Source organism: Lutra lutra, chromosome 13, assembly GCF_902655055.1.
Source record: "Lutra lutra chromosome 13, mLutLut1.2, whole genome shotgun sequence".
NCBI classification, from domain to species: domain Eukaryota; kingdom Metazoa; phylum Chordata; class Mammalia; order Carnivora; family Mustelidae; genus Lutra; species Lutra lutra.
The window spans coordinates 68877232-68893693 of record NC_062290.1 but is presented as its reverse complement, the minus strand read 5'-3'; the positions used below and the strand labels follow the sequence as shown (position 1 = coordinate 68893693).

Below are 16462 nucleotides of genomic sequence, written 5' to 3'. Positions count from 1 at the left end.
ATATTATACTGTACAGCAGGTGGACTAGACAATTTCTAAGGTCTGTTCCAACTTGAAAAATCGGACTCCACCATTCTTTACAGGTAATAAAATAGGTCAGGTAGGAATTAAAATGGACAGAAAAAATTGTAATGCTTAAGACTAAATTAAGGAAATCATTCTTTCAGACTTATTAAGCATATATATAGATGAGTGCTTTTATAAGGCTTCAAGCAAACATCAAACATCCCTTCCAGTCAATTCTAGAACTGAAACTATGTTTGTGATCAAATCCTAGTAGATCAAAACACCCTGACCACCATAATAATGAAAACTGTATATGAACGATTGCCAATGAAAAGTACTAGAATAAGACAAACCATAAGTGACTCTTAATCTCACAAAACAAATTGAGGGTTGATGGGGGGAGGGGGGTTGGGGGGGGTGGGATTATGGACATTGGGGAGGGTATGTGCTATGGTGAGTGCTGTGAAGTGTGTAAACCTGGCGATTCACAGACCTGTACCCCTGGGGATAAAAATATATGTTTATAAAAAATAAAATTAAAAAAAAAAAAAAGAAAAGTACTAGAATATAAGCAACTATGACAAAATGACTTATGAGAAAATCAGTAAACTTACCCCCATCAAAGTCACAAAATACACCTATTCTCTCAGGAACAGTAACATCCAAGGCTTTGACTTTATTGTTATGCTTTGCTGCAAATGTGTTCTGTAGCCAGTTGTTGACATGGATACACCAACTACTGTTTGTCTTTCCTAACTGGTCAAATTTCCCCAAAGTCTTGTATGCTACTCCCACACTGTAGGATTTACAATCCTTCTGGGCCTTGACCTCCCAATAATGTTGTCCACTTTCAATAGCAGTGTCTCCTGCAAAAGATCAGAAAGGTAAATTTGGCTCTAACTTCTTCCTTATGAGTCACACAGATTTTTACCTATCTCTCATCCCACAAAATGGCACAAAAAATCCGATTCAGAAAAATAACCATATTAACACACAGACACTAAATGCAGAGTACCTGCTGTAATTTTACTTGTTATTTACTACTAATTTTTCTGATTTATAAAAGGCTTTAGAACTTTTCTTCCTTACTATCTCCTCAAGAGATATGCATATATGTCGAGTACTATGTAAAAGGAAGCAATCAATGATTAGACAACCTGAAGCCTGCCAAAAGTAATCAGGTTTCAAGAGGGAAAAACTTTTGCAAATATTCACTCAGTACACAGGCCACTCCAGCTCTAAATGAGTGGAAAGCCCATGAGTGTGACCATGACGTCTTTAATATTAACTGACAATGAAGACGATGTTTATCCTACCCAGCACTGTGTATGATTCCCCAGTAAAACGATCTCTGCTGCCTCTTACTGCTGGTGGCCTGGAGCCTACGGATGTCCGTTTGGGGGATGGTGTGCCACTTCTATATAAACAGGAAAAAAAGAAAAACAAATATTCTATACTATAAATGTTTCACAAACTAAAATTATAAATCATGAAATGAAACTTTGAAAAGATGTTTAATTATGTTGCACAAATAACACCATTTAACTTTTATCTGAATTATTATCAGAGTTGTCAATTATAAACATTGAAATGTAAGAAGTCATCAACACAAAGCAGGCTGAACACTTATATCATGCAGACTGAACAAAGCTTATATAAAGAACACACAGTTGATATAAGAAACAACGCCAAAATGCGACAAGATAGAAAGGAAAACAAAAGAACCGAACAGAAGAAAAGAACTCAAGAAAGGTAATGGATTATAGAGCTTACATTTCTTGCAGTTAAATTTAAATTTTGAAATGGCAAAAATACGATTATAATGAAAACTAAATAACCTTTTCATAAGCAGCAGGTATTTTTGTTGTGAATCATTTCTTCTTAAGAAGAAGAAATAGCAAATGCCCAAATCCATGCACAGGATTATGTAAAATGTTATAAAGCATTTCTCCTACTAAAATGGACAAGATTCAATTTGATCTCCCCTTACATCAAATTATATGATATGATAAACAGGACAGTATTAGGCCTTTCACTAAATCTGAAAAACGCAAAATAAATCAAAACCCAAAGATGCCTAAAAAATAACATTTCAATTATACTGAATCACCACATTACAGAAAAAAAAATTATAACTTACCAGTAGTAAAGAAATAAAGGGAAAAGCATGGAGAAAAGACAAACAAAAGTAACTATTAAGAGTGGCAGTTTAAATTTCAAAAAAAGTTAAATAAGGAGGACTCTTCCACTGCAGCATTCTAGACTTCCAACCCTAAGAATATTTTTGTAAGCAGTACGACAGCTATTGCTGTCCTAGGTCAAACATGATCCTCCCACCTCTCCTCTGGAACAATACCTTTGAAGCTTTACTGTGTAAATTAAGACTCTTTGTTTACCTGCACTCTAAATCCTTTTACTAGTTTCTGAAATGATCTCTTTGCCACCCAATTCATCTCATTCACTGTTACCAGATAAACCTAAGTCTGACATGCCTACTTTAAAATCTTCCAGTACTTCCTTACTGCCTACAAACAACTTAGCTTGGCATTTCAGATCCTTCTGGATTTGGTCCCAATCTGCTTTTCAAGCCTTCTCACCACCCCCAGACAGCACTATTTAGCTAAATGTAGCAGCTAAAGTGTTCCTTAAACTCAGGCAACCTGCTTCAGTGCCTTTTCTCTTGTTTCTCCCTCTCTCAATCCAAGTCCAAATGGCATGCATTCTTCTACTTTCTTGAGAACCAAGCTAAATACTACTTTTTTTTAAAAAAGATTTTATTTATTTATTTGACAGAGAGAGATCACAAGTAGGCAGAGAGGCAGGCAGAGAGAGAGAGGGGGAAGCAGGCTCCCTGCCGAGCAGAGAGCCCGATTCGGAACTCGATCCCAGGACCCTGAGATCATGACCTGAGCCGAAGGCAGCGGCTTAACCCACTGAGCCACCCAGGCACCCCTAAATACTACTTTTTTATTATTTTATAAATTTTGTTAATGAAGATTTCCCAGATCTTACCAGACTAAATAATTCTTCCGAGGAATCCAGCTCCAGGCCAAAATCCTATGTGTAGCCTTTTAGGCCCAATTACAAACGGCTTTTAGTGATAGGCCTAGAAGGGCTGCCTTTCCCATACCAGACTTGGTACTTAGCTAGTTTACCACAGCTTCTGAAGGGAGATGCAATCCACCCCCACCACAACCCAGTGCTCAGATGCATATCTGTATTCCTAGCTTAAGCACCTCTATTCAGAGATACTTCCCCCCACCCCCAAAACCTTTTCAGCTGCCCCTGTATAGACCTCCTTCCAGGAGGCAGAGGTGAGGTATGTAGTCTGAGGACACTCTCTCCACTCCATCCCAATACTTTTCCACTTCTAATCTTTCCTCTTCTCTCTTCTTCTTGGTCTCAGGTCCATAAAACAACAGGAAGAGCATTCTGTTTGGGGCTCTCTTGGCAGTGAGATGGTCCTCCAGATAACCACCATTTGCAATCTGCTTTCATTTACCTGACCCTCACCCAGTGCCATTCTGTTGGGAAAAATGGAACACTGAGGAGAGCTAGCAGCCTTTCCTTTGAGGCCTCTTACTTGCACTATCAGTAAGTGAATAAAGCCTTGATTGCTACCTTCCTTTTGGCTCAATGTCCTGACCACCTTAAAACCTGGCAGCTCAGGACACCTTTCTTCCTTAAAATCCTTTATCTTGCTTACCATTCCATGTAATCTCTACCTCGTATTACTGCTATTTTTTTCATAGATACGTATTTCGTATGCATAAGCTAGGGCAAATATCTTAAAGGCAGGAACACTGTTTATCCCTATAACCCCAACACATCCAGCTAACACCTTACAGTGAACAAATATTTATGGAAAGAATAAATGTACATAACATTTCAGAAGCACCCTACACATAAAATACCCTTAAAAAGGAGAGGAGAAAGAGAAATAATGATCTGAAAATATGATCTGAACTGCTAAATATAAGCAATCTAAAAATCTCCAAGTGACCAAATGAAACTTCATACACTCTATTAAATCCAGAAACATTTTATAATTTATGATATGCTAACCCTGAAATCACTTTCACTAATAATGAACAGATAAACTAGAAAAAAAGGAAGTGATTTTGAAAAGGAAATACATTCTGGTTTCTGGTAAAAATATGTGGTATCTTCAAATTAGCACCTGATTATCTGTGCAGTTTGAATTGATTCATCCTTCTGAGCACTGTCCTAGTAATTTCAGTAATAACCTTTATTTTTTATCCTTGATGCTTTTGAAACTGCGTGATTACTACACAATACAGAACACTTCAAACCTGCCTTGTGTCAAATACAAATAAAAACAAAGCTGTAATGTTAGATATACTGAATACAGCACAAGAAAGATGCCAGGTATAAGTAAATGCAGAAAAAAATCAGATGAGTGAAAATAACTCAAGAAAGACTTAAAAGCAGAGCTCTTTGTTTTGCTACCATATACAATATAATCCAAAGAGTATGCAGCATACTACAATGCTGTAAATTCAAAACATAAGCTACCAATACAGACAATCTACAGAGAGCAATATTTTAGCTTATGAAAGCACTGCAATGGCTTCTGCTTATTGGTTAAAAGAAAAATTAAAGTTATTCAGCCAAGCTAGATATACTAAGTCCTAGAACCAGACAGACATAGATCATCACCTTGTATGTTTCTTCAGTGAAGTAACATGGACACTGTTAGATAAAAATAGGCAACTGTTAAGAGACTGCTTTACAACTTAAATTTAACAGCTTATAATAAAATTAGATCAAAAGCCTGCTGAGAAAAATTTTTTTGATTCACTGTTTTAACTCACAGTGATATTACTTTATTTCAGTTTGAGCAAAATTTTCCTCTGTTAAAAAAGAAAGAGGCTCCCATACTTAGGAGACTAAGTAAGTCTGACATCAACAAAAGGTCCCAAGACTTTCTCTTTGGTTCATAAGGTTGCTACAGTGGCAAGACAATGGGACTGTACATGCTAAAAGTTGTCATTTAATGCAGACCTTCAGGTAAGACATGTACATGTGATCTATAAGTCTAAAATTCAGGAACTTCTCTCTTAAGCAGTTCAAGTTGCTCTAGATATAACTTTAAAGAAATGGAATGCTGAAATAAAATGTGTAAAAAGAGGATTAGGAAAGAAAAAGTAATGAAAAATGTTAAAACAAGTTCAATTGATTAACGGTATTATATTCCTCACTTTGGTGTTATTAACCTATCACAAATCATACTAATGTATAAAGTAAGAATTTCATAAGCCACTGTCAAGTAAAAAACAATTTACAAACATGTGTCCACATAACAGATCTAATGAAATGGCTTACCTGCCCTTATTCTCTTTCCCTTTCATTTTATTTTCTTGACCTTTTCCTCCAGTAGGATCCCACTCTACACAGGTATCTTCAACTCTCAGGTTCAAATGGGATGATGAGTTATCCAAACTGAAGTTTAGTGCTGTCCAAAACAATATTTCAATTTTCAAAAAATAGAGAACATATCCATATTCTGAAGCACAACTATCATATTATTTTCCTACTTAATTTATTCAACAATGTAGATAAAGAATAAAGTTCAGGGACGCCTGTGTGGCTCAGTTGGTTAAGCGGCTGCCTTCGGCTCAGGTCATGATCCCAGCGTCCTGGGATCGAGTCCCACATCGGGCTCCTTGCTCAGCGGGGAGCCTGCTTCTCCCTCTGCCTCTGCCTACCACTCTGTCTGCCTGTGCTCATGCTCGCTCCCTCTCTCTAACAAAAAAAAAAAAAAAAGAAAGAATAAAGTTCAAATTGTTAATGCTAGCATTTAAAGTCCCAAAGATAAGGCTATAATTTAGTAACTCCTTCTTTATTTCCCATTATTGTTCTCTACATATCCTGTAACTCCAACCAAATACAATGTACTTGCATGGCCTCTCATGTTTCTGCTATTCCTTCTGCTGGAAACTCCATCAGCACATAATAACCTCAACTTTCTGTTGTTAGAATATCAGTTGATTATCAGTTGATTGCTATGACTAAATAGGAAGAGAAGCTGGTACACTTGAGGATCCGGAAAAAGTGATGTGATGTAAAAAATTACACAGCCTGGCTCAAACACTGAGGTTTCTCTGAGGTTCTACTACTTAATAGTTTCATATTTAAACTCTCAGTGGTTTTGAATTAAAAAGCACAGAAAAACAGGGTATGAGAGCAGAAGCAAGGAAACTGGCCCAGCTGACAGAACTAGAGATGACTTAGATGGCAAAGACATAGGAAAAACACTGCTTACATGAATATAAAATAAAAAACACAGGGCATATAGTCAGTGGTACTGGAATAGCATTATATGGTCACAGATGGTAGCTACGCTTACAGTGAGCACAGCATAACTATGGAGAAGTTGAATCATTATGTTGTACACTTGAAACTAATGTAATGTAGTGCCACATTTTTAAAAATAACTTAAAAAATAAAAGTGAAACAAAAGTATGCTTTTCAAATTACTTGGTATTTTGGAGAACTATCTATTTACTCAGAAGACTTTCTCAGAACTGCTAGTTTAGGAAATCAGTGTAACAAGGTATTACCTTCTGTCTTTGGAGACTGAAAGTAAATCATTAAAATGTATTGATTAAGCTGAATAATGCAGAATTCATCATGTTCTCAAATGAAATTCCTAGAATCTCTGCCTTAAGCAAGTTATCATCTACTACATAGTTACCAACTAATCTGCTTCTGTTATATTTTTCTTCAAAAGTTCGAATTTCTGGTAGTTACATTGGACTGCTATTCTTTTACAACCCCATTCCACTTAAAGATATTACTCGATTTAGCCAAAGCTTCAATGTATCTACGAAGTATGCATCATCAAACAACAAGATATTCATATACAGAGCCTAATGTTTACCAAGTAAATTAAAAATATTTTCCTTCACTGTAAAGAGCCCCTTTTTTTTTTTTTTAAAGATTTATTTATTTGTCAGAGAGAGAGAGAGAGAGCGAGTGCGCACACGCACAGGCAAAGGGAGTGGTAGGCAGAGGGAGAAGCGGGCTCCCCGTTGAGCAAGGAGCTCAATATGGGACTTGATCCCAGGATCCTGGGATCATGACCTGAGCTGAAGGCAGACACTTAACTGACTGAGCCATTCAGGCGTCCCAAGAGCACTTTAATTTCAACTATGCATCTGACCATTGCTCATTCTCTTTATTTATAAAATAACTTTCTAAATACAAATCTACTGACCATACTGCTTCTGGGAAATACCGTATTAAACAAGTTCTTAACTTTTCAAAATTTGCATGAAAACAAAAATGAACTTACAGAAAGAATATGGTTTTTCAATACAAATAATAAAAATATTCCTTAATAAGCATGTTACTAAATAGGCATTTAATAGTTGCTTCATAAGTAGGTTATTAAAAAACTAGGATTGGGGCGCCTGGGTGGCTCAATGGTTAAAGCCTCTGCCTTCTGCTCAGGTCATGATCTCAGGGTCCTGGGATGGAGCCTCACATCGGGCTCTCTGCTCAGCAGGGAGCCTGCCTCCTCCTCCTCTCTCTCTGCCTGCCTCTCTGCCTACTTGTGATCTGTCTGTCAAATAAATAAAAATCTTAAAAAAAAAATTAGGATTAAGCAAATCTGAGACTCTGCAATATCAAGAATGAACTGCCTTAAGAAAACAAGATTGGGGGTGCCTGGCTGGTTGGTCAGAAGAGCATGACATTCTTGATCTCAGGGTAGTGAGTTCGAGTCCCATATTGGGTATAGAAATTACTAAAAAACAAAACAAACAAACAAACAAAAAAACAGGGTTTATTAACCTCTATATTAGCTATTAGGTAATACATGTGAGGATGTCTACGTTCTGGAGAGAAAGAAAAAGTAAATATAACTTTAAGGTGCCATCAATTCTTAGCTGCTTATTAAAATCCTAAGGCTTAAAAAAAAAAAAAAGGCAAGAAAAAAAATCCTTAGGCTGTTCCCTAATGTTTAATATGATGGAGAAGGGTAGAGTCATGAGTGGCAAGAAAAGATACCATGTCCAAGCCAAGTGAGACTAGACTTACTAAACACCACAGCATGCAGATAGAATGGTCAAATGGAGAACTCTGAGAGTGCTTTTTAAACATTAATAAAAATACAAATATTAATTTCTAGAATAAGGTTTAAGAAAACAGAGTGGGTGACTGAGTGACTCAGTCAGTTAAGATCAGACTCTTGATTTTGGTACAGATTATGATCTCAGGGCCATGTGATTGAGGCTGCATCAGGCTCCACGTCCATTGTGGAGCTTATTAAGCTTATTAAGATTCTCTCTCTCCCTCCCCATCCACGCCTTCCTCCACCTTCTCTGGAAGGAACGAAGGAAGGAAGAAAACAGAGAATTTGAACTAAACTGAAATGGTACGTCCCCATAATCCATTCCCTGAGAAATCTGTGGGCAAATCTCATTGATGCCTATGTATTTGTACTTGATTGCAATTTATAAACTAACAACCACCAGCGAACATAATGCCATCATCTTGGGCTATTTTACCCATCTGAACACCATCATAAAAGATGAACTAATGAAAACCAATTTTGTAATACTAATTTCCCTATCTTAAAATTCCTACTGCTGGGAATTCCAAGTGTGTGTATGTATGTGCACATGCAATGGGGAAGTGCTACCAACATAAAATGCTTCCTGTCACAGTCTTGAAAAACTTCAGATGTTAAGTTTTGTTTTATGCTGTATAAATACCTATGATCTTACCTTTGGTCTCTAGAGTCACTGGATCAGAATACTCTCCAGCGACAGCTTTGTTACAAGCTCGTACTCTGAAATTCATATACTTTGAATCAAACTTCAAGCCTGAAAAGATGAAAATGGTTTTCAGATATGAAAAATAAAGAAGAGATCTACTCCAAAAGTAGGAATATGAACCTTCAAACAGACACTTTCCCTCCTTGGAACTATCTCTTTTCTCTAGACAGTGAATGTTCATGTTAAAACGTTAACACCTCAGATAAGAGGAATCATGATTTATCTAAACTTTCTTCAAAGCAAATAAATTATATACAGTTTATCAATGTGGATTTTTTTTTTAAACCTAGTGATAAAAAGGTACCCTCAAGCCTTGTTAAAAGTAATGTTTTATTCAATGAGAAATGTTACAATTTAAAACAACATATTTCTGGAAAGAAGATACCCTAAAGAATTTTTATATTTATGAAACATTGTCTTTTTATGTGAAAAATGAATTTAAAGAGAAACTAAAGCACAGAAATTAATAGTAGACTCTGAAGTTAGTCAAGTCTAGATTAAAATCTCAATCCATGGCACGTCTAGCTGGCTCAGTTGGTAGAGCACGCAACTCTGGTTCTCAGAATTGTAAATCTGACCCCCATGATGAATGCAAAGATTACTTTAAAAAAATAAAATAAAATCCTTAAAATTTCAGTCCAAAAATTACTAGCTACGGGACTGCCAACAACTTGACAGAGGCAGTTTTTGTAACTGCAAAATAGAAATGATAAAACCAACCTCATAATTGTAAAGATTAAATGATATGTATTGTGTAATACACTTCAGCCCAATTTCTGACCAATAGTAAGTGCTCAATATTGGTAATATTACTGCTCATGCATAACAAGTGTTGAAGAACTCTGGAAACATTTGGCCATTTCAAATACCCAAAATCCCTTATATGTGGAAGCACCTTTTGTCTGTGTGTGTGTGTATGTGTGTAAATACCTTTTTAAAGACTTTTAAAAGGCTAACACAAATTTCTAATACCAAGTCACAGCTCTTCAGTAGTACTGTGAAGGTAATCATAAAGAGATAAAAGCAATAGTATTGATGGTACCACTGAAATGTACAGTAGTATGTACAACTAGAAAATTGACAGCTTTTTTGTTATAAAACCAAGGTTAAAATTAAATGTTATTTTGAAATGTGGTTTCCAGAACACCCCTTCATGTTTGTTTTACATACATTGTTTTACCAGATCACAAATATCCAGAAGTAATTAAAATGAAAGTTTGCCTGATATTTTAAGAGGAACTTACTTTTATAATGAATATAGGGAAAGTAAGGTGGGTTAAAGAAACTTAATCTTTTAAAGTAACTCAAAATATTTTTCACAATTACATTTAGTTTCTGAGAATGAGATTCATAAAATGCAGTCCTTTTACCTGATAGTGTATACTCAGTACCCTTAATATTATCAATTATTTCCCAGCATCGCTCATCCTTTACACGTGGAAGTCCATCAAAATTAGTTTTCCGATGTTCCAGTATAAAATGATCAATCTTATTATCTTCTTCTGGCATTCTCCAAGCTACTGTTACAGAATTGTCGGCCACCAAACACTCTACTGGATCTATCTCTGGAGCTTTAGGAACTGAGGAAAAAGAAAAGGTCCATTTCTCATTTATTATAGTACTAATCCAATATTTATGTTGGTCATTCAAACTGCCTTTTTCATGTTGCTTTTGAATGGTGCAACTGAATGAGGCTAAGAGAAGGCTAACATAATAAATGCAAAGTAACTATTTTTTCAAAGTTCCATTTAAAAATTAATGTTTCAAAAAAAATTTCATGTTTCAAAGTTTTTTATAGTCTTACTCAAAGTTTATTAAAATCTTAGTTGGCAAAAAGCAATTCAAACATGCCAAAGATAAAGAATCAAGATTAGGGGCACCTGGGTGGCTCAGTGGGTTAAAGCCTCTGCCTTCAGCTCAGGTCATGATTCCGGGGTCTTGGGATCAAGCATCGCATCGGGCTCTCCATTCAGCGGGGAGCCTGCTTCCCCCTCTCCCTGTCTCTGCCTACACCTCTCTGCCTACTTATGACCTGTGTCTGTCAAATAAATAAAATCTTTAAAAAAAAAAAAAAGGACCAAGATTAACTTGTTATTCCTCAATAAATAGTTTTTAATCTCCCACTTCAAACTGCTGTAGAATGTTGATTAAATCATAATAACAAAATAGAAAACTTTGACTCCAATGATTAAAGTAATTTAAGATATTTTCAATGTATTTTTAAAATTTTATTTATAAAAGAACTGTAATTTCTCATCACTAAACAAAAATGAGTTCTCCAGCCCCCCAAAAACACTTAGGATTTTCAGATGTTTCTGCAAGGAGTTCCATGGTTCATTAAAATCAACCAGGGTAAATGAGCCATAACTATCATGTATGAATAGTAATTAATTTCTCTTCCATAGAAGAGATTTTCCATAGCTCCTCAACATCAACAGATGTTCCATTTGCAAAACAAGAGACGTAACTGAAGAACATGGTCCTCCAGTGATATAGATGGGTCTAAAATGTGTGAAACCGCAGATACTGTATTTAAGCATTCTGTCACTAAAAGAAGAGTTTTAAAAGACTTATTCCAACCATACAAGGCTGGTTCAACATTTTAAATCAATTAATGTATCAATCATATTAGAAGAAAAATCATATGATCTTATCAACAGAGAAAAAGTATTTGATAAAAGTAATACCCTCTCATGACAAAAACTGCAAACTAGAATAGAGGAGAACTTTACTTGATAAAGAAAATTTGCAAAAAACCTACAGTTAACATCATACTTAATGTTGAGAAACTAGATACTTTTCTTCTAAGACAAGCCCCTTTTCACTACTCCTATTCAACGCTGTAATGGAAGTCCTAGCTAAATGCGGTAAGATGAGAAAAGGAAGTAAAAAGTATACAGATCAGGAAGGAAGAAATAAAACTTTATTTGTTCACTGATGGCATCAATGTCAATGCAAAAAATCTAAAGAATCAAGAAAAAAAATTCCTGGAACTAACACGCTATTATAGCAAGGCTACAGGATATAAGGGAAGTACAGGTAGAGTACAGGGGAATTTTAGATCATTGAAACTATTCTGTATGATAATGTCATGGTGGATATGTGATATTACACACTTGTCAAAACCCAAAGAACCATATAACACAAAAAATGAACCCTAATGTAAACTATGAACTAATAGTTAATAATAATAATTAATGTATCAATATTGGATCATCAGTTATAACAAAGGTACCACACTAATGCAAGATGTTAATGATAGGGTAAACTATATTTGGGGGAGGAGGGGATACATGATAAGTCTCTGTATAATCTACTCAATTTTCCATAAACGTAAACCTGTCCTAAAAAACAAAGTATTATTTTTTAAAGATTTATTTGAGAGGGAGCGAGAAAAAGAGTGTGTGTGTGTGTCTGTGTATGTGTCTGTGTGTGCGTACACATGCACAAGCAGTGGGGAAGAGCAGAGAGAAAAGGAGAGAGAGAATCTCAAGCAGACTCCATACCCAGTGGAGAACCCAACTCAAGGCTCAATCTCGGGACCCTGAAATCATGACTTGAACTGAAATCAAGAATCCAGGCACCCCACAAAGTATTAATTTTTAAAAACTATGACAACAAAGGAATTATATGCAAAAGTTAAAATACAATGCAATGTGGAACTTAACAAATAACAAAGTAAGCCAAGTATTTTACATCTGAGATAAAATAATCAAGACCAAGATGAGTCCTCAGGGCCCCTGGGTGGTTCACTCAGTTAAGCATCTGACTCTTAACCTCAGCCCCGGTCTTGATCTCAGAGGCATGAGTTCAAGCCCCATAGCCTGACATCAGGCTCTTAAAAAACAAAAACAAAAACAAAAACCCAAGATGGAAAGAATTTGATGTAAATTTTATATCTTCAAGCCTAACTAGTAAGAAAGGGAGGAAGGGAGAAAAATGGGACAACTTCAGTCTCCCAAGTTCAACTTTTGTGTGTGTGTAACTGTACAATAAATATTTAGAATCTGATATACCTTATTAGGAAGACAAAAGACAACCAAGTAAGTATTTATCATTTGTCATTACTATTAATTCCTTCATCTGTTTTGTAGGGTTCTTGTCTCTGTAACACATAACAGATGCTAATCTCTATTCCTGAAACATAAGCACTACACACTACTGTTCGCTGCCAAGACAATAAACCATGGGCATTTATGAATTTAATATACTCTGCCATGCCTACATGTAAGGAAATGGAAAGACCTATGGCATGTAGCAATTTCATAATTTTGCTGAGTCAAAAACCTGTACTTAAAAAAACAAACAAACAAAAAAAAACCCCAAAACCTGTACTTAAAGTCTCAAGAGGCTGACAGCAAGAATCATTTAATTTATAAGTAGGACAGGGGGCGCCTGGGTGGCTCAGTGGGTTAAAGCCTCTGCCTTCGGCTCAGGTCATGATCCCAGGGTCCTGGGATCTAGCCCCACATCGGGCTCTCTGCTCAGCAGGGAGCCTGTTTTCTCCTCTCTCTCTTTCTGCCTGCTTCTCCGCCTACTTGTGATCTCTGTCAAATAAATAAATAAAATCTTTAAAAAAAAATTTTTTTGTAAGCAGGACCAACTAACACCCCACTATCTACATCTTAATTCAGCTGCCATTCCTTTAAGAATGTACTGGCAAGTGGATACTTCTTTCTTGTGAATAATGGTCCCCATGAGAGCACAAATGGCTAATAGTGGCGACTAAGGTAAAAATGGGAAAAAAAAAAAAATCCAAGAAAGTGGTAATAGTTGGGAGGTGGGTTATAGAAGCTCAGAGAGAAGGATGTAAATTCTTAAGTTTCAATGTATAAAAAACAGCTTAGAGTAGAAGAAGATGACTATAGTTATTATCATCCATCATCACTTCCATTTTTCAGACTAAGTAACTCATGTTACTATACATAATACAGTATAGAGTTTATTTTTGTGGTATTTATGGAATGGATTATTAAAGGATGAAAGTATTTGTTTTTCTAAGTTAATCTGACTCCATTTTATGGGAAATTCTTATGCGATAGAATAAAAAATTAGTGACATGAATTCATCTTTCATAAATTTTAACAACCTACTATATGTTTTCCCTTCAGACAAAACTCACCCACAGAAGGATTTTATTGTACCTCATTGCTTTAGGCTGTCTTAACAGTTTGCCAAAAGAGGAAATCCTAACTATCCATGCAATCTACTTGACTATATAGTTAACATGACCTTGATCTCTTAAGCCATCACAGAAAACCCAAGAGAAAGAAAATAATGGTGAGAAGATTGCTTCTTAGTAGTTTTTTTTTAAATCAAAATAATAATACGTGTACATTCACAATCCACCACACCTGACTCTCCTTCTGAATTTATAAGTAATGTGAATTACAATAGAATAGTAATTCTGAAAGGTCAATTTACAGGTAGATATCCACTGACAAGTATACCTTCCTCCCCTGGTCTACACCTATGGTTCCTTCTCTCATCTTTTCCTTCTATAAACTCCTCTAGAACTTCTGACCCATAATAATTACTAATAATTCACTTACACTACACTTATTAGTTCCATTACAGTCTCATGACTACCAACCTGTCTTTACAATCGTATTTTAAAGTCCCTGACCAAATATTCAGAGAATGGCTTTATTTGATCAACATTCTCTGTTCAAAAACAGCTAACCTCCAAAAATTAAAGCCAGTTCTAACTAGAATCTGTAACTAAAAAGCACCTGTAAATAAGTAAAAAGGCACCTATTCCCTCAAATCACTGTGTCCAAACTGTTTTAGCGATCAACCTAACACCATTACTTCATGTTAGCTAAAAAGAGAATAGGGACAAAAGGTACTTAGTTGGCTCTCTCACACATGTGGAAAATAATTTGGAACTCAATTTCAAACAGTTTTGGCTACTGGAATATCCTCATACTAATACGGTAATAAACCAATATTAACATATTATTACTAGAAATAAAAGTCTATCTGAGCCAAAAACCGTAACTAATGACAGCAGCTAATATGCACTAAGTGTTAAGTATGTGCCAGGTACAATTTTCAAGTGATTTAGAGGTTTCAATTCATTTAATCCTTATACAAACCCTTGAAGAATAACATTACATTTTAAAGATGAAAAAAATGAAACAAAGTTAAATAATTTGTTCAAGGTTCACAGCAAGTAAATGGTAGCCAGGATTCAAGTCCAAGTCCGGCCCCAAAAACCCACTGTTAACCATCAGGATACACTGTTTCTCTCTGCCTTAAAACTAACAATAAAAGATATCCTTTGAATGGGATTCTCAAAATGGAACTTTTACTACCAGTAAAATAATTCTCTAAAAATAAAGACTAGCAAATTTAATTATTCCTTAGCTGAATAAAGAAAAGAACCCACACTTTAGTTCTTAATATTTACATTTCAAAGTTCATTTCAAAAAAACACTTTACATGTACTATGTGTACATACTTACCTGGCAAAAACTTCAAAGTTCGCAGCATCTGTCTTTCCTGAGAAAAATCCACCATTAAATGAGTCATGTTGTCACTGACCTTTGGTTTCAAAGAAAGGCGGAAGGCTGAAGCCATTGTCACTCTACGGTAAACACAAACTACTTTTAAAATAAAAGAATGGGGAGTATACCATATTTAATTAACAAACAAAAAAATAGGAATTATTTCATTTTAGTGATTTCAGAAACTATAACAAAGGTAACAAAGCTATAAAGAAATTTGTTCTCAGAGTCTTTTGAAAATTAACTAAGAAAACTGCAAGATGTCTTTAAATTTAGACATTGAGTATGACTTTAAGCAACTTTCCTCCAGGTAGTTTTATAGAATTACACACAAAAATATCACAGGAAAAAATATCCCAAATAAATCATCGTTAACAGATCCAACAGGTATCTGAAGCTCTGTACACTCAATCTCACTGACTTCCTGATGCCAACCTCACTCCTTTTCATATGCCAAATAATGAACTGAATGTACATTCTCCTTAGTAGTCACAGCTACTCCGTGTATCCTCAAATAAGAGTAAAATTAACCTGACCAAATATTTTACAGCCTGGTAGCTGCTAAAGATAGGGTATGGATGAGAAAGGAGAGAAGTGAAATCACAATTTTAAATTCCATGCTACTAGGTGTCACCCTGATATATCAGAAGGATACAAGGAAAAACAGCCTTGGGAAACCATATGACATGGAAATAATAGTTCAACAAATACTTAATAGATGAATGTGGTATAACAAACAACAAAAGGAAAAAAAAAAAAGAAAGAAGCCATATCAGACCTCATTTTACCCAAAATATGGGGGAACTGTTCTGTCAATGAAAACTGGAGATTAAAAGAAATTCTCATATTCTAATAATTTGTCATTTTATCTATCTCAAATTTGAATTTTTCATATTACAGTAAAATTTCCACAAATATCACAAAGTAACTTCCCTTATTATCTTTGGTCAAAGAATGATACAAAAGTACTATTCATGGATGTTGTCCCACTAGCACACAATTTGGGAGTAGTAAATAGAGCTGAGGAACAAGGGGACTACCAGGCCTAGTCATTGAGATCTGCCAAATCTACCCAAGGATACGTGGTATCCAAGATATCAAACTTGTTGCTATATTCAGTTATTTTGGGATAAAAAATGTCAA

The 16462-nt window shown here is 35.4% G+C and overlaps 1 protein-coding gene across 5 annotated transcripts in view; it reads right to left on the bottom strand.

Annotated features, from left to right (window-relative positions):
- The window catches only part of FSD1L (fibronectin type III and SPRY domain containing 1 like), a 69166-nt gene that overhangs the window by 12793 nt on the left and 39911 nt on the right, over positions 1-16462 (bottom strand). For 3 of the 5 annotated variants that reach the window (XM_047700231.1, XM_047700235.1, XM_047700236.1), the window contains 7 exons: positions 15278-15399; positions 10181-10390; positions 8760-8858; positions 5353-5482; positions 4687-4719; positions 1323-1423; positions 621-872 (listed from right to left, as the gene is read on the bottom strand). In XM_047700231.1, the coding sequence (XP_047556187.1) occupies positions 621-872; positions 1323-1423; positions 4687-4719; positions 5353-5482; positions 8760-8858; positions 10181-10390; positions 15278-15399 (947 nt within the window). The remainder of the gene's footprint in view (positions 1-620; positions 873-1322; positions 1424-4686; positions 4720-5352; positions 5483-8759; positions 8859-10180; positions 10391-15277; positions 15400-16462) is intronic. The other 2 variants (XM_047700232.1, XM_047700233.1) reach the window with 2 other exon arrangements.